The sequence below is a fragment of the Struthio camelus genome, chromosome 10 (assembly GCF_040807025.1).
Source record: "Struthio camelus isolate bStrCam1 chromosome 10, bStrCam1.hap1, whole genome shotgun sequence".
NCBI lineage: Eukaryota > Metazoa > Chordata > Aves > Struthioniformes > Struthionidae > Struthio > Struthio camelus.
In genome coordinates this window covers 23,188,952-23,212,732 of record NC_090951.1, presented here as the reverse complement: position 1 = coordinate 23,212,732, position 23,781 = coordinate 23,188,952, and the positions used below count along the sequence as shown (strand labels likewise).

The window sequence follows — 23,781 nt, the reverse complement described above, 5'->3', positions numbered from 1 at the left end:
CTTGAAGGCTATGCAGGGCACGCAGGGGGTGTCAGCCCTTGTGCCTGCGGCAGGCTGCACCAGCCAACATCAGGCATCTCCCCATCACGCACACACCACACACAGCTCCCACATCTGGCTCCCTGGGATGTACAGAGCTGACCACGCGCTCCTTGCTCACCTCATCGCAAGGCCAAAGCCACTGGGTCTTCTTCATCTGGGGTGATGGTTGTGCTGTTCCCTTCATCCTGAAGAGCTCCAGCCAAGGGCATATTTGCTGGCTTGGCTCCTGTGGGCACTGCCAGTGGGAGAGGTGCGTGCTGGAAATTGCTGGCTTCTTCTCTGGCAGGGCCTCTGGCCCTGCTGCCAGGCAAGTAGGGCACCATTAGGTTCAGGGAGCTCAGTATGATCTGATCCTGATAATGCAGGTGGTGGCATTTTCCTCCACCTGCCTCCCTTCTAAAATGCCTTTGTCAGCATCCCCCTTCTCTCCTTCCTCCTCTGTCGTGCTCCCTTGCTTTTCCCCCAGAGCTGCCAGGACTCTCATCCCTGCTGCCACCTCCTGCTCCATCTTCAAAGCCTGCTGTCATGGGTCCCGCCCTGCTCCATTCGGGGCAGAGGTAGCCTGTCCGTTTGGTGGGACGAAGCTGGGGACTGGCTGCACCACATTGCTGCAGGCTCCCAATGGCCCACCCGTGAGAAGGAGGCGCTCAATGAAGGCACTTGCAGTGGCACGAGCGGCCCCTGAAGTGCCCAAAACCCCAGCCACATTTGCAAAGGGAAGCTCATGGCCAAGCACAGCCAGGCTCAGCTCAGCCCAGAACTGCTCTCTGCCTCTCAGGGCAGAGCTCACCAGGGCCATGGCATATCCTCAGTCAGCTCTGCCCGAGAGAAAATCCCTAGGGCCAGGAAGAAATTTCCCCTCACCACCGGAGCTCAGGGCTGCCTGTCTCACCACCCTTCCCCACCAGCCTCATGCTCACCATGTGGGTCCCGTCCCTATTGCCTGCCTCTCCCTCCAGCCCCATCGCTCACCTCGCTGCGCTCCTGCACACCCATCCGCAGGCTGGGAGTGGGCATTCGCCTCCCACTCCGTGGGCATCTCCAGGATCCTCTGCCAGAGACCTGCCGCACCAGCACCAAGGGTAGCTGCTCCCTCCTGCTGGAGCCAGCATCTTTCTGGCCTTTCCCTGCTCAGCCCTGCCCACAGGCAATTCCTCGACACCCTCTGCTTTCAGGGACAGGAGGAGACTTGTCCGCAGAAAGACTTGAAGATGTGACCTGTTGTGGCTGGAAAGCCCAAAGGTTGCAATGAGGGTCCCTTAGAGGTGGGTCCCCAGAAGTAGGCTGTCCTGCCTGCAGAGCAGGCCCAGGGCACAGGGTGTCCAACTGCTGTGTCCAGTGCTGGGCTCCCCAATACAAGAGAGTCATGGAGCTCCTGGAGCGAGTGCAGGAAAGGGCTGCTAAGATGATGAAGGGCCTGGAGCATCTCTGCTATGAGGAAAGGCTGCGAGAGCTGGGCCTGTTGAGCCTGGAGAAGAAAAGGCTGAGGGGGGAGCTGATCACTGTGTATAAATACATGAAGGGAGGGTGTCAAGAGGAGGGGGCCAGGCTCTTCTCCGTGGTGCCCAACGACAGGACGAGAGGCAACGGGCAGAAACTGAAACACAGGAAGCTCCATCTGAGCATGAGGAAAAGCTTCTTGACTGTGAGGGTGACCGAGCACTGGAAGAGGTTGCCCGGAGAGGTTGTGGCATCTCCATCCTTGGAGCTATTCAAAAGCCGTCCGTCCGGACATGGTCCTGGGCAATGTACTGTAGGTGACCTTGCTTGAGCAGGGGGCTTGGACTAGCTGATCTCCAGAGGTCCCTTCCAACCTCAACCACTCTGTGATTCTGTGCCCTTCCTCATGGTCCCTGTGGCAGCTGGGTGTCTGGCACCTGCCTCCCCTCAGCCCCCCACTCCTGGGTGTCCCCACCGCCAGGCGTTTCTGATGTGCTTGATGACCTCACTGTCCCAGCCCTGTCCCCGTCCCAGGGCACAGTGGTCACAAAGGGTTTGTATGGGGAGGCAAGAGCAGCTCCAAAGGGTTGCGCGTGCTCCCGAGCCCTTTGCCCGTGGCCCTGCCATGCTGGACACCGTGGGGATGGCTCAGCACAGCTCTCTCCCTACTCTGGGGCAGCAGCCTCCTCCTGCCTCTGACGGCCTGGGCTGCCCTGCACAGCTGACGCAGCACCTCCAGCAAATGCCGTCAGGTAGGAGGGAGGCTGTGGGGCAACCCTTCCTCAAAGTCCTGGGGTTATATCATCCGAGCAAAGGCTCATTTGATTAAACACAAAGCCCCAGCCAGCATCAGGGGAGCAAGGACAGCCAGAAGAAACCACAGGACCAAAGCTAGGAGGAAGGAGCACGCTGAACCGGCTGCAACCCCTGCCATCGCAGGAGAGCGACTCGGTCGTTATCCCCAAGGCAAGACCAATCAAGATGGGTCATGGAAAGAAACTCCATTCACCTTAATCACGACAGAATTTACTGAGAATCACCACCAAGATTAGACATGTCAGGAGAAAAATAAAGTTTACACCGCTTTCTATCCCACAGAGATTTGTTCATGACTGCTGCAGCAGTCAGTCAAATACAAAGTCAGGGTGGTCTAAAGCAGATCAGCGCACAGTAGGTCCACACCCAGAAAGCAGGACTGCGAATCTCAGCTCGAGCAGCGACATTTCTCCAAGGCAGAAGGCTTTTCTTTGATTGATGCTCCTGCCTGGGCCCTCTGGACAGGGCTTCACAGCAGCACCCGCTCTGGGACACAGAGGCACGTACATTTTTGCAAGCTCTGTGCAGCTTTTGGCACCAGAGCGCAGCAAGAAACGTGTGCTTCCCCCAGACAATCCCAGCACGTTTTCCCAGGCCAGAGCAACAGCATTAACCTCTCTAAACACACAGCGTTTCTTCACCTACTGCTCTGGCCTGCTCTAGGCTAAGCTGCTGCCTAGAGTTGAGCTGAGAACTAAACCTACAGAGGCACCAAGGCCTCTGCAAACATGCAGCGCACTTCAGAGAAAGAACTGGACGAGGCTGGGTGGTACAACCACCCAACACCCAAACTGCGGCCAAGCTTCAAACTCTTCAAAGTGGAGCAGACTCCCCTCAAAAGAGATTTTGGGAGATTGCAAAGGACCCAAAACTGGCTGTTTTCCGGCAGCCCAGCCCTGAGTGCTGTCATGAAGTGCAGAGCTCTCAACAGCAAGGGTTTGCATCATGCAGGTTTCTTGCATCATCTCAAACATGAGACTGAACCTGCCCAGTCTACCTGCGGCAAAAAGCTCTGCTCTGCCACGTGGCGGGGAGGGTGGCCTGTGGGGCGGGCTGCAAAGCGCACGAACTGTCCCGGCAGGCGCGAGCCGCAATGGGCCCCCATGACCCCCCACCGCGGTGCACCGAGAGGCGCGGCGCCGGGGGGCGGAGCCCGCTGCTCCGCGGCCGCGCTTGGCCCTCCGCGGCCGCCGTCGGACGGTGCGCTCGTGGGGGCGGGGCTGGCCTCTTCCCGGAAGGAGCGGGTGGGGGGGACACGTGGGCGCGGACCACGTGCTCGCTGCTCCATGGCGTCGGCGTCCAAGCGGCCTAAGGTAGCGGCGCGGCGGCCGCGGTCCCCCTCCCCTCCTCTCCACCCCGCCCCCCCCCGCCCCGGAGGCGCCACCGGGGCCCGGCGCGGCCCCGGCTGTGCCCGCGGCGGGGGGGCCGGGGGAGGGGCACTGCCGCGCCTGGGGCGGCGCGGGTAGAGCCGACAGGGGCCCTGCGCCGCCCGGCCCCCTCTCCCCGTTTTCAACGCGCTTTGGGACGGGGGAGGCTGAAGTGGTACCTCAGTGACAGCCAGGGAACCCAAGGCTGCAGGTTGAACTTACTGATTGGTCCTAGAACTCCAAAGGGGCCGTGCGGAGGCACCACGGGTCCCTCCTGTCCCATCTTTCTTCCTTACTGCGGAGTCTCCCTGTGCTTGACCTCATATTTCTGTCTGCAGGTGGCTGCTGAGAGCAGCACCGCTAAGAATGGCAGTGTTGATCCCATCTCTGGCTTCCTGGCATGGTGCAAGAAGGTTGGCTTGGAGCTCAGCCCGAAGGTGAGCGGGGTGGCGCAGGGCTCAGCTGGGCACCCTTTTGGCCGTGGGGCTGGGAGAGCAGGAGCCACCCAGCCTTACCTGCCCATGGACTGGGTCAGAAGAGGGATGGGACAAGCAGGGAGGCTGCGAGCATTGATACATTCTGCACGTGCTGGAGTAGCACCAGAGATGAGATGGGGGGGGGGGGGGGTGAGGGTGATGCAAACCCAGCCTGGGTTTGTGCTGCATGCCATCCCTGCCAAGCTGTGCAGAATCCAGCCATAGCCTTGCCTGCCCCATGCTTCCCTCCCCTGCGCTCCTGACAGGTTACCTCTCACCCAAGGTCTGCGTGAGCAGGGAGGGCACGGTGGCAGACTATGGCATGTTGGCCACTGAGGATCTGCAGGTGGGAGAGGTCCTCTTCACCATCCCTCGTGCTGCACTGCTGTCCCAGTACACCAGCTCCATCCAGACCCTCTTGCAGGAAGGTGAGCACAAGGGCAGGCCTGAGGAATCTGGCTTCAGCCCCCCACCGTGGGTAGGATGCAGTGAGAGCTTGTCTAGCTACTTTATCCTCCTCTTACCAGTGTGCCTGCTGTCTTTCTCAGCAGTGTAGTTGCATTTGCTCACTTTTCCTTTCAAGGGAATAAAACTGGTCTGGGAATAAAGTCTAGGGAATGCTCCTGCTTTGTGCAGGATAGTGGAGGACCTTGTAAGCAGGAAGCAGGGCCCTGAAGAGCTAGTGCCTTGACTGCGGGAGGTGGAGGGAGCAGGAGGTTGCGGGGCTGCTAGTGAACAGGAGGGATAGGGGTGGCCTGGGAGAGCCTGAGTATCTTCCCCTTCCCCAAGGACAGTAGGGAGAGAGCTGAGTGCCCCATCCCTTTCCAAGGCAGGCCGGAGCCATGCTGGCAAAGAGCACTGATAGAAGAGCTGATTACTCCAATGAGACCATACTTTCCTCAAGGTGTCTCAGGCCCAGAACAGAATCATCTGCCTTGAGGAAGTATGTGGTTTTTGTTATTTTTCTTGCTCCAAGCACCTACAGCCCCAGATGAGGCTGCAGCGTGGTGCAGGGGGAAGAGCAACACAGGCTGGACCTTAACTACAGAGCACTGCAGCTTCCGGTTCCATTTCAACTCTGGCCAAAGCTGAGACTTAAGAGATCTAAGGGACTAAAAGCACAACTCCTCACCAAGCTTAAGATACTGAGTCTAGGTTGATATTCCTTGTGCTGAGCTGCTATGGTGAGCTTTGATACTTGGAAAACCACGTTCTCAGGGAAAAGGAACAAAAATCAGATCAGTCAGTGTACATTCAACCCTGTTCTATCCTCTTTGATTCCTTAGCCCGAGAGTCATTGCAGAGCCAGTCTGGCTGGGTGCCTCTCCTGCTGGCCCTGCTACATGAATATACAAACAGCAACTCCCACTGGCAGCCTTATTTCTCACTCTGGCAAGACTTCAGGAGCTTGGATCACCCCATGTTCTGGTAAAGTGAAACCAAGTGGCTCTGTGGAGTAGGTGAAGTGGGCAGCTGAATCCAGGCTTTGTCAAGAGGGAAGGGAAACTTAGCTCAGCCCTGCTCGTTTTGGGGGTTGGATGTGGTTTTACTGGATGACTCTGCCATCTCCTCTACTCCAGCCCTGTGCTGTTAGTGTCAGCAGCCTGAGGGCCCCTCCCAGGTACTACACAGGGTTGCAGCTGGCTCCAGAAAGCAATCAGAAAACAGGAATCAGTAGACCACCCCCGCAAGGCTCAGATTTTGGAGGGAGGGAGGGAGGAAGGGAGGAATTTATAGACTCTTCCCTCTGTGGCAACTGGAGAGAAACCTGCTATTATTTTTTTTTTTCTTGCAACAGGCCTGAAGAGGAGAGAACAAGGCTTCTGCAGGGCACAGGCATCCCAGAAGCAGTGGACAAGGACCTAGTTAACATCCAGCTGGAGTACAGCTCCATCATCCTGCCCTTCATTGAGTCCCATCCTGACATCTTTGACCCCAAGCTCCACACACTGGAGTTGTACAAGGAACTAGTAGCGTTTGTCATGGCCTACAGGTGAGAAGGGAGGGCTTTACTGTGAATGGGGGGAGCAAAGGGAAGGGCTCAGGATCTCATACAAAGCTGACAAAGGACAAGTGGTAGGATTACAGAGCAGGAAATGATCAGAGCCTGTGTTACTTACGTTCTGGTGTGTACTGCAACCTTTCAGGGAAAAGCTGAAGCTTGCTCGATACTGCAAGGCGTAAAACTGGCCTGTCTTCACCTCCCTTGTATTAGCTTTCAGGAGCCTCTGGAGGAAGATGATGAAGACGAGAAGGGGCCCAACCCTCCAATGATGGTGCCAGTAGCAGATATCTTGAATCATGTGGCCAACCACAATGCCAACCTGGAATATGCTCCGGTGAGTGCAAAGCCAGTGCGCACAGCACAGTCAGGTGCCTGTTCATTGCAAGGCAGGGCTGGCCTTTGGGACTGGTGCTGTAGCAAGGCTATCTCCCCGTTTGAAGCCAGGAGAGCATGACTCCCATGTGAAAACAGCAAGCTAGCCTGGCCTGGGTGTCATTAGTATGAGGCTATTGTACATACTGCCCTACTGCTTGGTTTAGCTAGAAAGAGCTTTTTGGGTCATCTGAGCCTCTTTGAAGATGTTTTTGCTGCAGCACTGGACTTGAGATTTGTTTTTCTTACTTTCATGAAGAGAGTACCACCTGCTAGGAGCGTATATGAGGGATGGCATGTGCCTGAATCAGTTTGCTGGCAGCCTCTGGTGGGGAAATACTACCACCATAACCTCAAGAAACATCATTTTCCTGAGACTGGTAGGATTGCAATAACTTCTTTAGAGCTGCTTCTCTCTCTGCTTGCAGAAATGTTTACAGATGGTCACAACACAACCCATCAGCAAAGGGCAGGAGATCTTCAACACCTATGGGCAGATGGCCAACTGGCAGCTCCTACACATGTATGGCTTTGCAGAGCCATACCCTGGCAACACCAATGATACAGCTGACATCCAGATGGTGACAGTGCGCAAGGCAGCACTGCAGCGTGAGTGTCACTTGCAGCCACGCTGGGAAAGGATGGGTCAGGGGTCTCCCTCCTGTTAAATAGGGCTCAAGTGTGAGAGGGAAATGAGATCCTTGCATAGCATTTGAGGTGCTGGGGGTTATGCCTAGATTTACTGTCTCCTGCCTCCCCTTCTTCATTTGTCCTCCCAGTGGAAGCTGGGTGGGGTTTGCAGATGTGCTCCTCTCTTCAAAACAGGTGCCAAAAGTGAAGCAGAGCAGCAGCTGGTCTCAGAGCAGTGGAACTTCCTATGCCAGCTGGAAATGGTGGGGGAAGAAGGTGCCTTTGTGCTTGGCTGGGATGAGGTGCTGACAGAAGAAGAGCTGTCCATGACCCTGAAGGTGAGCAGTGCTGAGTGATTACCAGTCAGTGAAAGCTACATGATGGAAAGAACCTGGACTAACTGCGCACTGGTTTGAACAGCTACACCACAAAATGGTTAACTGAAGGAAGACAAGCATATAAAGGCAGTTTGGTACCAACACTCCTGCATAAGAAGTGATAGGGGATGTGGCTGCCCAGCCCCCCAAGACTTCAGGTACTGCATTACTGTCTTCCTTTCCTGTGTGTGTGTGCCAGCCACACACTTATGTACTGGTCTTGAATGGCTTCATGGCTACTGCTGTTCTAGAGTTTTTGCACCCTTATAGGTAGCAGTTAAGATGTCCTTTGAGACTGTTCCCAGCACCCAGGTTTACCATTTCAACATTCTCTTGACCCACAAGTTATTTGTGATTAGGCATTCAAGTCTTTTAAACATCTGACCTTTACTGCAGCTGACGAATAATTCACTTGTTGCACGCAGCCCTTAGACTGTACTCTTCTAGGGAGGAAAACCTGATGTACTCACACAGCCAGTGACTTGTCTCCTTGCTTGGGTAATTACAGGTGCTGTGCATGTCAGAAGAAGAATTCCAGCAGTATAAGGAACAAGATGGCTGGGAAGACGACACTGAGGAAGAAGAGAACTCTATCCTTTCTAATGAAGCTCTCTCCAGACTTAAAAACCCTTGCAAGAAGCTCCTTTACGACAGCGTGCTGCTGACTCTAGAGTCCTACAGGTCAGACTTGAAAGCAGAGCAGGACTTGCTAAATAATGAGGAGGCTTATAAGAGACTGAGTCGAAGGGAGCAGCTCGCTTTGCATGTGCGCTATGGACAGAAAAGGATCTTGCATCAGCTACTAGAGCTGATACAGTAGAAACCTGACCACCCCTTGAAATCTACTGCCTGGAACTGAGCTCAGAAAGGGCCTCTGGCCATCTCTTCTACTACAGCAAGAACAGAAAGCAAGATTGAACTTGGGCCCACTTGTCCCTCCCAGGGCATCTGGCTTTTTGTCTACCTCTGTATAAAGAAAAACCTTAAACAGTTATGGCAGAAGAAATAGTTTGGGGGGTGGGGCAGGGTTTTCATACAGTGAGAGCTCTGGAGCACAGCCAGCACCAGGAGGAGAATCTTCCTCTAGAGAACTTATTAATGCCCAGATCTGCTACTATTTGCTTGCAGAAGATGGAGATAAATTGTCACAATGATGAGCCTGTTCCCTCATTTAGCATCAGTGATTTAAGGCAAGAGCTGTTCCTTGTGCAGATGAACTAGGGCAGAAGTACATCTGGTAACTCTTACTTTACAGAGTAAACATTTGGCAGATAGGTATGTCAAACTAAACTCCTCCCCTGTACTTCATTAGTAGTGAGCAGTATAGGAATATACCAGCACATCCATCTGTCTGGTTTCCATGTGGGATCAGTAGAGCAAGAGGTTTCCTTTTACCTCTGTGAAAAGCATATGGAATATATCTTGGGCCTGCACAGAAACAGCTCAGGCCCATAGTGTTTATATATGCTATACAGTGGCACTGTCACAGTTCTGCAACTGCTGTAGGTTAAGCATTAGATATACACCCTCCAGTAGATAACAGTTCTTCCCTGAAATCAGGCTTTGCTCTGCATCATGTCTAGCTATGCTAATATTTTCCCCCTCAGCAGTTCCTGTATGAGGAAACACTGAAGGTTTGCAGGCCAAGCTACCTTTAATAAAAGCAATAGTTCTTACCCAGCCAATGCTGTCTACTTCAACAGGGTGGAAAGTCCTATCTAAAAAGAGATCTTTCCTGATGCTGCTGCAGAGCTAGAAGTATTGCAAACGAGCAAAACCAAGACTGCATTCATCTGTATAAAAGGGGTCACTTACAGCCCTAATTGCACTGCTGGAGGCCAGAGAGTTTTTAAACATTACCTGGGTTATTTTTTATTTTTTCCTTCCTTCTTCAGTCTCACAGTGGAGCATGCAGTGGCTGTTTAGAGTTCAGTCTGCCATCTTGGCTTTTCTCTTCCTCCAAAAGGCTAGATTTCAAACTAGGCATACAGTGGATTGAAAGGTTAACCTTCTCTCCTTAAATATGAGGTGCGTTATACTCAAGGCCTCGGCTGTGGCAGGGACTCTTTGGTAATCCTTGGGGAGCTGACACAAACACTATTTACCTTGACAGTAACAGGCTCAGGTGCAGGTTACGTACTGGCTAAGAGAGGATACAGAGTGCAGGAGACTCTGTCCTACCAACCAAACCTACGCTGTATGAAGTTAATGGGATCTTGGCCACGTCCTACCTTCTACCCTCCTCTACACCCACCCTAACAGTTCTTAAGGCATATACAGTGGTGTTAGTACAGAACCAAAGAGACCTTTGAGCCTTAGCATATTCAGTACCAGTCATTAAGACAGGACACTACTTTATAGTCAATAAGCTCTGCCTATGGTTGGTTAGATATAAATGGCAAAAAAAAGAAAAAAACCACACCCACAGAATCTGGACTAGAGGAAAGACTACTGATAGGTCCTTGTATCCTAATCCAACAAAGGTGGAAGAGCAAGTTGGAGTTGCAGCACCAAAACCAAAAAATCCTTACTTTAAAGGCTCAATTTCAGCACAGCTGCTCACCTACCAAACAGGAGGCCCAGGCGATTGTAGAAACTGGCAAGAGATTCTGTCCCCTTTAGACAGAGGGGACTGACAAAACACTGCCCAGAAACAGGTGGAAAATTCCCCTTGAGCCACAGGCTACTGGCACATTTGGCTCAGTGGTGCCCAAGATCTAGTTTAAGCTCTGTGCAGCAGAGACACAGTCCCTTAGAGCTAAGCAGGGAACCCTGATCTCTCTACCCATACCATAGCAGTCAACTAGATTTAACAAACTAGAAATGTTATCTAAAAAGAAAGCAATGAAGCTCTTTTTCCTAGTATCTGATAAGTTGTAAGGCATAGCCTAAAGCAATTCAGAGTATTAGCAATGCTAAAGCCACCTAAGCCTTGTTACAGCTAACTAGCAAACTTGCAAAGATTCACACTGAAGAAAGTATAGCAGGGAGCAAAAGTCATTAGAAATGAAGCTGGAAGTCTTATCTATTCTCTTTATCCCTCCACTAAGTACTGTGCTGGAAGAATTAACATTTCCTCTCCAACACAACATTCAGAGACAAACTCTGCTTATGAACCTGCAACTAAAATGTTTCCCTCCCCAAGAAGCTAGACTGAGTCCTCTCCTTGTGCATTTGAAACAAAGGTTCTATCTCTTCTCTCTGGCCTCATGCCACAAAACAAGCTCTGTTATTCCTCCTGATAGGGAGCCGCTAAAACACACTGGAAGACTGCAAATTTTGGGAGGGGCGAAACAGACTTTGAAAGACATCAGCTAGCCAAGCAGGGTGGAACTGAAGAGAATAAGTACAGTGGCACGTGCTGCATGTCATGACTTTAATGTGTAACTACAGTATGCATACATACAAGAAGTGGGAGAACTAAAGCCCAAGAACTAGAAAGGCTACAAAATACAACACATGGACCAATACTTTACAAAACATTCAAAATCCTTACAAAATGGGCTGTATTGGTCCTTTGGTTTTTTTTTTTTTTTTTTTTTTAAATACAAACTTATACTGTGTGGCCATCAGGGGGGAGGTCTAGATTTAGTCCCCCCTCCAAAATTTACAAGTGTCAGGAGAAAAAAAAAAAAAAAAAGAAAAAAAACTATAGGCCTGGTCTCTGGTTTCTTTACTAAAAACAGCTGACCCTCTCCCAAAGGGCCTGAGGTGTATCTTCTCCAACAGAAAGGAGGCATTCTCAGACTGCTGCTCCCCTTGCTGTCTGTCAGCATTTGATTGGGGGGGGGGGGGGAGAGCAACTTTGAACCTTAATTCCTCCCTCACCCCTCCCCTATTCCATAGTATTCCCATATTCCAAACACATCCACTTTTTTGTAAAACTTAGTGATTTAAAGGTCCCCCATCCACATAAAGAAAAAATAAGTTACATAATATTATAACTGGCTTTTCAATATTCTTTGGGAGTCTGGGAATGTCAGGACAAGGAGGTCTGCCCCAGACAAGTGCTTGGCATCAGCAGCTGCCCCTTTATTACAAGCTGGACAGGCACCAGTTACCCACCTGCCTTTACACAGTTTGCACAAACCCAAAAGTCCAGACAAACGTTTCTGTTCCTTGTATTTACACTAGTTCAAAATGATATTCACAGCATCTTCTGAATTTTGGCCAAAAGTCAAAAATTTGTTTCAAACTTTGGAACGCGCCCACACAGACTTTCACCCAAGGTCTGTTGCATGTACCCAATCGGGGGGCTGGGAAGGTCAGGAAGAGCCTTACAGATTCTTCTGTCAGTCGATGGGATGGGGACCTCCAGGCTGGCACGCTTAAAATACAAGATGCAGCTCATCTAACTGGCACCAGTCCCTTCCATTACTTGCTGGGCCTGCTTCTGCCCCATACAGCACTGCGCAACTGACTGGAACAACCTGAACACAGAAGCAAAGCAGGGTTAGGTGCTTTAAGTGTACCCTCCATCTGGAGACTGTGGTCCCCATCACCACAGGATAGGATAAACTCCCAAAGGCATGTGAATTAGCAAGTCCTGTGTTGGGTGAAGGGGCCAGACTTGGCCCTTTTTGGGGGATACTACATCACAGAAATGCAATGGCCTCAGTTCAGTCCCCATAAGAATAAGGGGGAACAGCAAGAAATAAAGCCAGGTGCCATCTTTGTGCACTACCACCATGAATGACCCTGTTCACATTAGGTAGGAGGCGACTCTGAACCATCTGTACCGAGTTACTGGGGGCAGTATCATTTCCACCAATTTCCCAGTTCCACTATCATGTATGCATCTCTAAGATTTCCTCCGCAACCTAAAACCTCATTGTGGAACAAAAGCTTTCATACAAATTTCAGATTTGCTGGGACAAACAGATGGCTTCACCTCCTGAAGAACACATCTGATTATATCAGATGCTATTGTGAAGAAGCAGTAATAAAAGTCCAGCTGGCTGTGCAGTCACTGTTGTAAGACAGTAGCTCTGCCTGGGATTTTCCAAAACCACCCTCTGTTGTGGAAGAGCAGCACTGACTTTCATAAAATAGTAACAGAAAAGCAAGTTATATGGAAACAAACTGTATGTATAGCCAAAGGGACAGAGAAAAAACTAGTAGCCAGCTCCTGGACTTCAAATAATCACTTTACGTTTTGCCCCAAGATTATGTTTCCTCTTACTACTGCCGCAATTGGTGCCTCCACTACGAAGCTCCAAAAACTCAAGGTGTAACTCAACCCGTTTCAGATGTATTGTTTTAGTGATTTAACAGTTAAAGTATACTCACTTCTCAATCTCTGGAGCACAGTGAACAAACTCATGATTCCAGAACTTAAACGCTGGATTTTTTATCAGCTCAATGAAAGTAATGAGGAGACCCCAGGGATGAGGCCTATTTACAATCAGTCGTTCCAAGAGAACCCTGAAGTCCAAAAGTAAAAACAGTTAGAGCTCAAGATCTGAACTACACAGGGAAGAAAAAGAGAAGAGGAATGCAGGCAGAGTTAAATGCCTTCCCCCTCTCACCTAGTGATCTGCTCCTGGATAGCCTCAGTGTTGGCCTCTGCAAACAGGTAAAGCATGGTGCAACTGAAGTAGTGGGTGTGACTGTTGGGATATCGCAGCTGATTGGCAATTGCATTCAAGAAAAGGTACCGACCTGCAGAAGAGGAATAGTACAGTACATATAGTTTTCCTTAAACACACAAAATAGGAATAAAGAAACAACTAGCACTGCTGAAGATTAAGGTTTGTGAGTCTGTCCTATACAGCTACACAAAACATAATTAAAAACAACTGAAGATATGAAAAAACATCATCAATCCAAGTTGATGGAACAGTGAAATTTGATTCTTCTTCATCAAACTGATTTCTCATTCCCTTGCATATCTTGAACATTTGCTGTTAATATTTCTCTTGTATTTAGAATTTAATATTCTAATGTATCATTACTTACTACGGATTCACTAGTAGCTACACAAAACGCACCTTCCGTACTTCTCATAGCTCAGACAATCTGCTATTAAATGAGAGATCACATGTACTAGAAGTGTTTCCAGCTCACCTTCAGTGTCCAGATCTACGGCCAAATTCTGGAAGATGTCCATATGAGCCGAGTGGGTGATGGTGCTCATAGAGGGTGTGCTGCCTTTGTTGTGAATGTGCGCAATAGCTTGAGTACCTACGTAGAGCACCAGTGCATTAATGAGCTGGATGTTGTAGCGGTTGCCAGGTTCATTTGATACCTAACAGCAAAGACAGAAGAAGCATTAATATTCTATATGCCTTCAGCAATCGAAGGCGCAGCGTTCAGATATCTTCCTGATTATGCAGAAGGCAACACACTTAGTCCATACATTCAATTTGGTACTTGCCATTTTGTAATATTGTGGGTATATACCCAAAGGTACCAGCAAAGTATTGAAAGACCTGACAGACAACTTCCGCACTCCTTACTGAAAACAATCAGATCAATGCATCCGAATTCACCAGTGGTACCACAGACTGGTTGAAAAAAACACCACCTGCATGAACGCCTAATTGTAATTAATTTTCCTGAGAAAGTTCAACTTCAATCCTGAATACTAAGTACAGGCAGTTGGCCAATAACTCTGACCTGGACTTAGCTAATTTTTTTTCCCCTGAAGCACCAGCACGTGGATACATGGGCTGCAAGAAATAGCAACTATAAGTTCACTTGGAAACAAAATTTAATCAGATTCTGAAAAACTGCAGTCAAGTACAGTAAAACATGTTGAGTCTCAAAGTACAGTAAAACATGTTGAGTCTCAAAGTACAGTAAAACATGTTGAGTCTCAAAGTACAGTAAAACATGTTGAGTCTCAAAGTACAGTAAAACATGTTGAGTCTCAAAGTACAGTAAAACATGTTGAGTCTCAGACACGTCCTGGGTAAATAGTGCCAGACTTGTGACGGAAGCCACAGACAATTCTTCATCACTCAGTGGTAGGGGACAGAAAAGTGAGCTCGATGCCATCAGCTCTGACTACAGTCTTCTCTGCTTAAGATCTGTAAAGTTGTGTACTAGAGGCAGAGGCATGAGCAGAAGCATCATAAAGGTTTAGATAACCTTATATTTGCACTATGAGATTTGGCCACTCTGGGTCAGTCCTTAAGACAACCTGTAGATAAAACCAACTGCTTTTAAATTAGATCACTGCAGGGTTGCCAAAGTCAACATTCCTGTTTCCTTATGTCCCCCCCCCCCCCCCCCCCAACCTTGATGAAACTACTTAGCACAGCGACTTAGTGTCCTGCTAGGCCCTGGGAGAAGAAATATTCAGAGAAGGGTGCATTTTCAGAGGCTTTTCTACTGTCTAGAACATGTGCTCACTATACAGCAACATACTTCCTGCAAGAAAGGATGACGACCCAGCTGATAAGATCATTTGTCTCAAGACTATTTGTATTCAGCACCCTCAGGAACCAGCCACTCACCTGTAGGTTGCTGCGCAAGTCAGACAAAAAAGTGACAGGAGAACGGGTTTTGAGATAGGAATCCAAGTCTTTCTTGAACTGAGGTGGCATCACTCCAGTGAAATTGGTAAGTATCCGTGGAGCAATATTAATCTCACTTAACATGTCCACCTGTCAAGAGAAAACTCAGTCAGCTAAACAGTAAGTAATCTGTGATCTTAAAAAAGGAGCAAAGTTCAAAAGCAGATCTGTAAGTGATATTACATCAAATACTGTTGTGGATAGCTTTTTTCTACCAGCAGTAAGTAGGAAACACTAGACCCTTCTCAGGTTTCAGACGAAACTGGTCTCTTCTTTTACGTGCAGACTGTGGTAGGTGAGTACTGTCTCAAAAGAATTGAGGCTAGAGGATAAAGAACCCAAGGGGGAAGGCCAAGGGGGAGTTCAGTCACCATCTCCTAATCTAAACTCAACACAGTTCAGTAGCTTTACAAAGAACAAACATCTATCCGTACAAGTCAGTAACGGCCTTCTTCAGTCTCAGCAAGAGCTAACTGAGTGAGTACTACAGCTTCACTCCTGCCATGCTGCGCAGTTCATGCGATCAAGAAAAACAGGACAATGTTAAAGAAACATGAGAAAGTTCACCCTGCACCAGTCATTCCACAATTAGGAGACTGGCATATGCCCAAGGATTTAGTCAGATAACATCAACACCTCTGGTCAATCTCCTATTATAGATCTCACAAAAGTCCTACCTTTAGGTTGGGGGTGAAAGGGTCTGGAAGCCTCATGTTCCGTGGGAAGGCACTCAGGATAAGGTTCCTTAGCTGGATACAGTTAGGGGGGATCACATCACAGAACCCATAGTGGTAGTCACAAAGAAATTCTGGGAAATCATGCAACAAGACCAGCAACACTCGCAGGGTGCCCTGCAAAAGAAAAAACAGTGCCTGCAATATAAGAGATGCTAACTTTTCCTGCTGAAACAGTCCTAAGACCTTGCAGAGAGATCCTTCCTTGTCACATGATTAAGACTAACAGGAAGAAATAATCTAGTAAGGTACAGTCTCTGTCCCACAGAGATAGATAGATAGATATATACATATATAGACTGTAAAAGAAAAATAAATCCTATTTTGCTACCAGAACAAGTTTTGCCACTTTAATCCACCTCTATTTTCAGAAGGGTTGTGTTGAAAATAGCATCTACTAGATCATGTGTATTTTTTTACCTTGTAAAGAATTTGCATAGGTTTGGTGAGTTCCACATTTCTAAGAAAAGGAGCCAAGTACTTGAAAAGATCAATCAACAACTGGGCATACATAGGCCAACCCTGTCAAGAAGAAAAAACAGCAGGTGAAGAACGTGCAAGGAAGAGCAGTTGTCTTAAGTTCAAAGCCATCATTAGAGTGGTCTTCATCTGAATCTGTACTGAGAGCAAGTTCTACTGCTAGTTCTATCAGTGACTGCAGCACAGCTCCAGTTTCAAGGGCCTCAGTTGCACATCATAGGCTATAGGTGTTTTCAGAACACTAAGCATGCCATACTGAGATGGCAGTAGTTCAGTCTAGACTACAGCTCTAAAAGCAATTTGACAAACGCATGTTTGTTTATTTCCAGTCACCTCATCTTCAGTAGTTTGACATAAAGACTCTCCTCCATGCAGTTAGCTTACTATGCATATGGAAGGCAACACAAACAGAACAGCCATGCTACTAGTGCACTTCAAGAGATGTGAAACAGCATCACACCAGAGAAGCACCCTTCTGTGTGAGCTTTTTAATTTAGGAAAGATAAACTGCAGCCACACCTTCTGCTGTGGTGTATGTGCCAGCATTCTTGCAATAAATATCCGATGGGAGATCAGTTCCAGCCAGGCATAAACAAAACCTGGAGCTTTTGTAGGCCTCAGGATGTGAAATGTGTTACTGAAAGAAAAGTTAGAGCAGGTTAAAAGTGCACAGCAATAAGATCACCTTTCATAACAACGAGGGAAAACATACACAGCCCTAAAAGCAAGGCATTTTAGCATCTTGGTTTTACCAGTGACCTTCCTTAACACAAGCAAGTGGACAGTCTACATTAGAACCAGTTATTCCAAATGTGATTTGTTCATTCCTGGTAGCTTAGTCAGATAGCTTTTAGATGAAAACCCCTGATCCTGTCAGGAAAAGATGAGCATGGGGGGCCAATCTCAAATACATACCAGAAGGCTGTGAGTGTCTGGAAGTTGATAGTCTCCAGCACATGCTCAGGAGCATTTAATTCTAACAGCAACATGATGAAAATGCGATGGTAAGGAAGCTGCTGAAATTCACTCTGCCGGACATCATGGTCCTGCAGAAGGACTCCCACCACAATACCAAGAACCTAAAGAAAGTAACACATTTTAATACACTTCTCAGGCTGACAGCAAGAATTACTTTGCAAGTCAGATCACAGATAACGTTTTAGCCACCAAAATAAAAAAAAGAAATTAGTAACTCCCAGTAAGAACTGAAAGTTCTGGCAGCTGGAGAGCAGTTAGTTGTATAAATGACTATTCTAATCTACATCAGCAACCCCCCCCCCAACCACTATACTTTGCTCTCCCTGTCCTATGGGCCACAGTCACAACGACTGATTGAGCAGCGTCTCTGGAAGGTCTTAGGTAGCACCTAGCCATAAGCCAGAAACTAAGGATACAGGCTCTCACAAAAATCAAAGCAGACACTGAAGAAATCCACCTTAACCATACCTTCTCGTGGCTCAAAGCAACATCTGTTTGTTTTCCATTTCAGGGCACAAACTTGAGAACTGGTTTCTAGAGTTTGATATGAAATCTCTGTGAGCAAGAAAGCCACCTGACAACCTGACATTCCACTCAGTTTCTTTTTAATGACCAGTCTATTCAAGCCCTCATATGCCATTTCAGCTGTAGCCTGCGTTAAGGTCTACATTTCACATATACAAGCAGAGATACACCAATTATGCACTTTAAATGCACTGGGTGCAGAAAAGTTCCCAACCTTGTTCAGAAGGTTGATCTTTGTAACTGTGTTGGTTGCCTCCCCAGAGTGCTTCACTAGCAGTGCAATAAGTCGCACAAAGGCATCCAGATTGTGGTAGCACTTGGCTCGGATCATAGTGGGGTTGGCAGCAGGGTTATGCTGTTGCTCAGCCTGAGCACGATAGCTGATTTCAACACACATTTCAGTGCAAAGACGAAAAAATCGAGTGATCAGGTCATCTGTTTTCAGGATTCCTTGCTGGTGCATCTAGCAGGGAAAAGAAAAACCTTCAGAACTGCAAATATGAAAAAGTTCATTATACATCTTACTTCAAATACTTTACAAAGCATCCCCTTTGCCTGGTAGAATTAACCTTTACCACTCTCTCAAGAGATGCGGGTAGCAAGCTGTCTCTGCTGCTCTTCCAAGATGGATGTCTCCTAGGCAACTTAAAGGTAGCACCACAATGTTAGCAAAGGCATCTGCTCCCAAGTAACTAGTCTTTTGAGCTCAGTTTTTTTTCAATCATCAGCACAGCTGAAGAGCCTGTTCCAGTATCAGCTCTGCTATAAGTACTTGACCTTGCATGAAGGAAAGCAAGAGGCAGAAGTAGTTCAGTTTGTCAGGCCTTTAGGAGCTCACGCAGTGCACGCAAGTTCCTGGGAAGGGCAGAGTTCAGCTACCACCACAGTGGATGTCTTTAGAAAGTTGGTTTACAAATCGTCTTTGCAAATCTTCTTACAAGCAAGAGGCATTTGGACAGTAAGTTCTCCTCAACAGGAAGACTGCGCAAAGAAAGCCTGGGGTTTGGGGGTTTCTGGGAAGACAAGTTTGGCTTATATTTTGTTGTTTGTTTGTTTTCTTTATAACAAACATAATGAAACCTCATTTTATATATTACCACAATATCAAAGCCATCAAACTGAATCTAAAAGTTACGCTGCAGGAAGCCTCTTGCTTTTGGAGAAGGAATCTTACTTTAGAACTCCCACTGCATAAAACATGAAGCTACATAAACAGCATCATTATTAACTTTTGGAAAACTTCTGGTATTTCTGGAGTAGCTTTTAAAAAAGGGAAGACATATCTGCTTTCTAAATACTATGCTCCTTCTTGACCTAAGGAAGTACTGAAAAGGAAGCAACTCTTTGGAATGAAAGCAGCCAAAATTAAGGCCAATCTAAGACCAATATTAAAACCTTTTTTAATGCAGAAATTTTAAAACGCTCCTTTAAAAAACCCACACCAGTAGCCTGTAAGGAAAAAAGTTATATACGTATATACACACACACACACACGCTAATTTCATTTATTTCAGTTATTTCAAATTTGATCAAGTACTCACAAAAGGTAAGCAAACAAATTTGACAGTCAAGTAGTGCAAAGGGCATTCAGCATTCCAAAGACCCCATACTACAGTACACTTTATGAGCGTACGTTAAGGTATAAAATCGAGAGTGAGGTAACGTGAAGTGTGAATCAGTAAGGGTAAAGCCTCTTTTAGAAAGTCAGTTTAACACAAGACCCATAAAAGCATTCCAAAAGGGGGGGGAGGGGCAGTGCTATGCAGCAGAAGTCAGACCAACAGAAAGCTGGCTACAAGCCTGCAAGCCAGCACACAAGGAAGTTGCATGAAAATCTGTGCATCAGAACCACACAGAAGTTGCCAGCAGTTCTTCTCCAGCTCAGAAAATCCTTGTTCTGGAAAAGCTACAATAAGATGGAGGGTTGCTGCCATCACCACACTGAAGAGGTGAACCATGTTGTATTTTACAGCTAACAGGGGAAAACCTTCCATTAGGGAAGGGACAACAGTGCCCAGTTAGTGTTTCAGGAGAATGAGCTGCGCAAGCTATCCCTCTGTGCCTGGCAGGGTTCAGAGCCAGGCCAGCAATTAAACAGCTGATACAGTAGACATTAGCAAGGCCACATAGTTCCTGGGAGCAGCTGACAAGCACAGCCAGAACTATTCTTCTGTATCATTGCCTGTAGTTAAAATAAGGAGTACACAAAGCCTATACTACACCTCTGGCAATACCTATCAACAGGAGCTTCCTTTATCCATTCATCTGCGACAAGCAAGAGGGGATATAAATAGAATTAACTTTATAATAGAGACTTCTAACTACCTATCCAGTGGTAACTTGCAAAACAAAAAACAAAAGCTCCCCCATCAGGGCTCTCCAACTTTTCCTGGACCAAGAGCTTTCAGAGCAGTGAGGCATCCACTCTTATTGGACTTTACAGCTTGAACTGCTTTTGGGTGGCAGCTGCAAGCTCTGTAGCATTTCTGTGGTATAGTGCTGAATCTGAAAGAGAATACCATGCAGGCAGACTAAACTGAGGGCTTCCTTGCAGCCAAGGAACTGATATGAATACAGTTTCAACAAGATGGCTGCAAATATTACATAGAGAGTCAGTACCAGGCTTGGTTACTCGGTACCATGTTGGGCTACTGAGTGCATTTCCTTTCTCCATCACACCTGAATGGCAGACATGTGCTGTTCACCACACCTGTTAATGTGCCCAGGAGTGAAATGTCAAGGGGGGTCTGGCTGTTTTAAATCCAGGTGTTAGCTAATGAAGTTCAATGTTTTCCTCACTCAGTAAGGGTTCCAATTAAAAAGAGGTATCCATTCTTCACGTGGTCTGAAACAATTCACCTGCATCTCTACCTCTCGGCAATTGACCTCTGTAGGTCTGTCAGAGCCTTCACTGTTATTGATGGGGAATAACAAAAGCCAAGCTTCATTACAGTCAGAACTATTCCCTGCAACTATCTCAAAGTTCTTTTCCCATCAGATTTATACCAAGAATCACAGCTTGAACTGACAGCTTGTTGCTACAGTCTTTGAAGTAGCACATTATTTGCTGCAGGTACAGGTGTCTATAGAACTCTTTACTGCCAACAAAGTAAGAGAGAATATTAATAGGCAACTGTCATACACCTGAAAGTTTCAAAAGGATGTCTAACACTGGTTATAACACTGCTTTAAAATGGAGGGCATCACACCCTACTTATGTTGAATAAAAAGCACCTTTCTTTCCAAAAGCTCTACCTGTCCAACAAACGCAGAGAAAGCTTTGGTACTGTCACGGCCTGCTGCAGCTGAATGGTAGAGGTTCACCCATTCCCTCAGTAGATATTCTGCCTTCTCCCTCAGGCCTGGTGGGTCATCATACTCAGAGGCTTGGGATATTCCAGAATGCATCATGAAATTGGGACCTCCATGAGCACGGTCAATCATTGCTTCATAGTTTGATCGGACCACTTCCATCAACTGGGGTAATCTAACACAACAGACCAGAGAGTTGGGTTAGAATAGCAATACAGCAAGGACAGTCCATCCATGATCTTAGCTTTGGGACCTCCCACTAGCAGTTGGTGGTGATGACAGCAGCTACTGCCATCACCACTAGCCTGCTGCTGGCAGCTCTCACAAGAGACAAGAATTCTCTAAGCTCCAATCCACATCCCTCAGGCCTAGCAACAATTGCTTCCACCTCAGTAACAGGAAACCTTCAAGACCCACAGATATCTCCAGATGTTGTGGCAGTATTCACTGCCCAAGTTACTGCTGGGGGACCACAAACCACGTGAGATTGGTTGATAGCTGCTTTGTAGACTCTAAACAGGAAACTGTCTAAAGCAACAAGACAGTAAATTTGATGAATTACTTGGGTTAGCCAACTTATATTAACATATATATATTTAAAATTTAAAAGGATAAGAATATTGCCTAAATTTGAGATGAATCAGGAATTCAGGTGAGTTTCTCACAGTACCACGGTATTTTGGAGCACAGTGCATAAGAAAGGTTTTACTGCTCAGGCGCTCTGTTTAAAGCCATGCTGCAACTGCCTCTAAGCGTACTCGCATGCACTGCGCAATTTGACATCAAATCAAAGCAATTACATTAGAATGACATCAGAACAAGAAAATAGTTTTAACATAGGACTGCAGCTCTACAGGAAGCTGAAAGCCGCATACTATAGTGTCATATCACTCAATCACAAATGATTTCAAATCATAACTGATCATATCAGGGAAGTACAACATTGCACAGTATTTCAGCCTCACCCTTCTGGCGCATTTCCTCTGGAGTGAGCGTTAATCCTCATGAGCGTCTCAATGGTGTGAAACAGATCTGCCTCTGTTACGTGGGCAACGCTTCTCTCATCCACCAATAGGATCTTTACCAACTGCATGGCAAACGCCACTGCCATGTAGTTCAAGCCATTCTCCATTGACTGCCGACATGAAAGAGGCAATCAAGGTTATGAAATTCAAGCAGAAGTCTTACGCTCAACGGAATACAACTTTTTCCTCCAAGAGTAAGTTCCCCTACCTGAGCCAAGTGAAGATCATACTGCTGCATGTTAACGAGGTGATTGCGGATCAGTAACTCTACTGCTTCTACATTGTACTTGTACTCATCTCTGCATTCAATCAGGCACCTAGAAGAATTGGATTTCTTTTCATATGTACTTAAAACTTAGCTACACATCTTAAGGGAAAATGACTCAAATTTAACAGTCTAGAAACTGTGCACTTAACTGTGGTATGTTACTTGGCTCCAAAAGAAACTTCCTCTGGAGCATTCTCTAAGGTAATGCTACAGTTTAGAAATGGTCACCCGCCTCCAACATTTGTTGCCCTGCACCACTGGTCGCAACCGCCCTTTAAGAGTTTCAGTTTGTTCAGCATAAGAAGCCTCTCTTCCGAGGACAAAGCAGCCTATCTGTCTAGTCAAAGCACTAGGATTTCTGCTATAGACATGTCGTATCGCTTAAGTTTGCGACAGCAAGCAGAGAGATTCTCTATAAAATGAGAAAGCCAGAGCACCTTTAATGCTTCATTCCATAAAAGTTTCCCATCGCGTTCTAGGATGAAGTAGCATTATCAGTCTAATTACTTGTAATGCCAAAAAAGTTATTTTTGACCTGCCCAAATTAAATGATGCAGCAGTGCAAAATACTAGCAAGGCAAGTGATTTAGAATAACACAATAATTCCCAACCGATGAGTGAAGCTACATCAGTATACCTATTGTCTCATAACTGACCTAGTAATTTGTTTGTTACACCATGGAGAACCATATGCACGGCCATCCTGCAGAGCCTTCAGCACAAGCAGATGACACTCACGATAGCGAAGCAGGAGGTCAGCATCTGCCCCACTCGTGGCATCCAGTAAGCCCTCAACAGCCTAGAACAGATGCAAATGCAACCTATTAGCAGGGGAAAAAACAAGTCCTCTTCCAAATCTTCCGCAAACCAAGTCATCAGCAGTTACCACCAGAAGACTTGGCAGTCACACCAAAACAAAACACAAACACCCCACAAACAGTTTGGTCACCATGTTGGCCCTGTTAGTAAGATCGCATGAGATTTTTCCAGCTATTAAGGCACCTAGGTATTCACGGTCCACAACTGTCCTACCACAAACAAGTCTACAATCTCTCTACAGCCCACTGGTTTTATACATGCACCAAGTAGCATTAAAGCCTGTGTTATTTTGTGCTGCAGCTTCTATAAGTCAATGCCTTTTCAAGAGCAGTTCTGCATAGGACTCAAACAACACAGGAAGAAAGGTTAACAAAACACATCAGACATCAGCTTTCAAATTCTTTAGACAAAGATCAGCAGCAATCACGGTTTAAGATACATATGTGCTAGTCTACAGTAAACAGAAGACAAGTCTTCTACAGAGGCAGCACAATGTCAAGTCCTAGTCAGGAGTATATCTTACAGTAATCTGCACTATTAGTCAAGAACAGAGAGCTTCCTTAGAGTGGCTTCCAGCTTTCAGTTAATTTTGCTC

The 23,781-nt window shown here is 47.1% G+C and overlaps 2 protein-coding genes across 13 annotated transcripts in view; one reads left to right on the top strand and one right to left on the bottom strand.

The window, feature by feature from the left end:
* The first annotated feature begins 3,493 nt into the window (after positions 1 to 3,493).
* SETD6 (SET domain containing 6, protein lysine methyltransferase) lies at positions 3,494 to 10,892 on the top strand. 5 transcript variants are annotated; one of them, XM_068955306.1, is made up of 9 exons: positions 3,494 to 3,611; positions 4,004 to 4,102; positions 4,425 to 4,569; positions 5,428 to 5,569; positions 5,940 to 6,134; positions 6,357 to 6,480; positions 6,947 to 7,127; positions 7,344 to 7,486; positions 8,034 to 10,667. In XM_068955306.1, exons 1-9 carry the CDS (start codon positions 3,585 to 3,587, stop codon positions 8,343 to 8,345), a joined length of 1,368 nt encoding a protein of 455 aa, XP_068811407.1. In that variant the 5' UTR covers positions 3,494 to 3,584; the 3' UTR covers positions 8,346 to 10,667. The 5 variants fall into 5 exon arrangements, with proteins under 5 accessions (XP_068811407.1, XP_068811408.1, XP_068811410.1 ...); XM_068955307.1 differs by having other exon boundaries at positions 3,515 to 3,611; positions 4,408 to 4,569; positions 8,034 to 10,892; XM_068955308.1 differs by lacking the exon at positions 3,494 to 3,611 and adding an exon at positions 3,719 to 3,876.
* The window catches only part of CNOT1 (CCR4-NOT transcription complex subunit 1), a 64,289-nt gene continuing 51,395 nt past the window's right edge, over positions 10,888 to 23,781 (bottom strand). For 4 of the 8 annotated variants that reach the window (XM_068955302.1, XM_068955304.1, XM_068955303.1 and 1 more), the window contains exons 36-49: positions 23,024 to 23,166; positions 22,308 to 22,416; positions 22,040 to 22,209; positions 21,018 to 21,249; positions 17,977 to 18,225; positions 17,175 to 17,338; positions 16,779 to 16,896; positions 16,200 to 16,301; positions 15,723 to 15,896; positions 14,986 to 15,135; positions 13,592 to 13,772; positions 13,054 to 13,186; positions 12,815 to 12,949; positions 10,888 to 11,955 (exon numbers count right to left, since the gene is read on the bottom strand). In XM_068955302.1, the coding sequence (XP_068811403.1) occupies positions 11,877 to 11,955; positions 12,815 to 12,949; positions 13,054 to 13,186; positions 13,592 to 13,772; positions 14,986 to 15,135; positions 15,723 to 15,896; positions 16,200 to 16,301; positions 16,779 to 16,896; positions 17,175 to 17,338; positions 17,977 to 18,225; positions 21,018 to 21,249; positions 22,040 to 22,209; positions 22,308 to 22,416; positions 23,024 to 23,166 (2,139 nt within the window). In that variant the 3' untranslated portion in view covers positions 10,888 to 11,876. Of the gene's footprint in view, positions 11,956 to 12,814; positions 12,950 to 13,053; positions 13,187 to 13,591; positions 13,773 to 14,985; positions 15,136 to 15,722; positions 15,897 to 16,199; positions 16,302 to 16,778; positions 16,897 to 17,174; positions 17,339 to 17,976; positions 18,226 to 20,996; positions 21,250 to 22,039; positions 22,210 to 22,307; positions 22,417 to 23,023; positions 23,167 to 23,781 lie in introns of all 8 variants that reach the window. The other 4 variants (XM_068955297.1, XM_068955300.1, XM_068955299.1 and 1 more) reach the window with 1 other exon arrangement.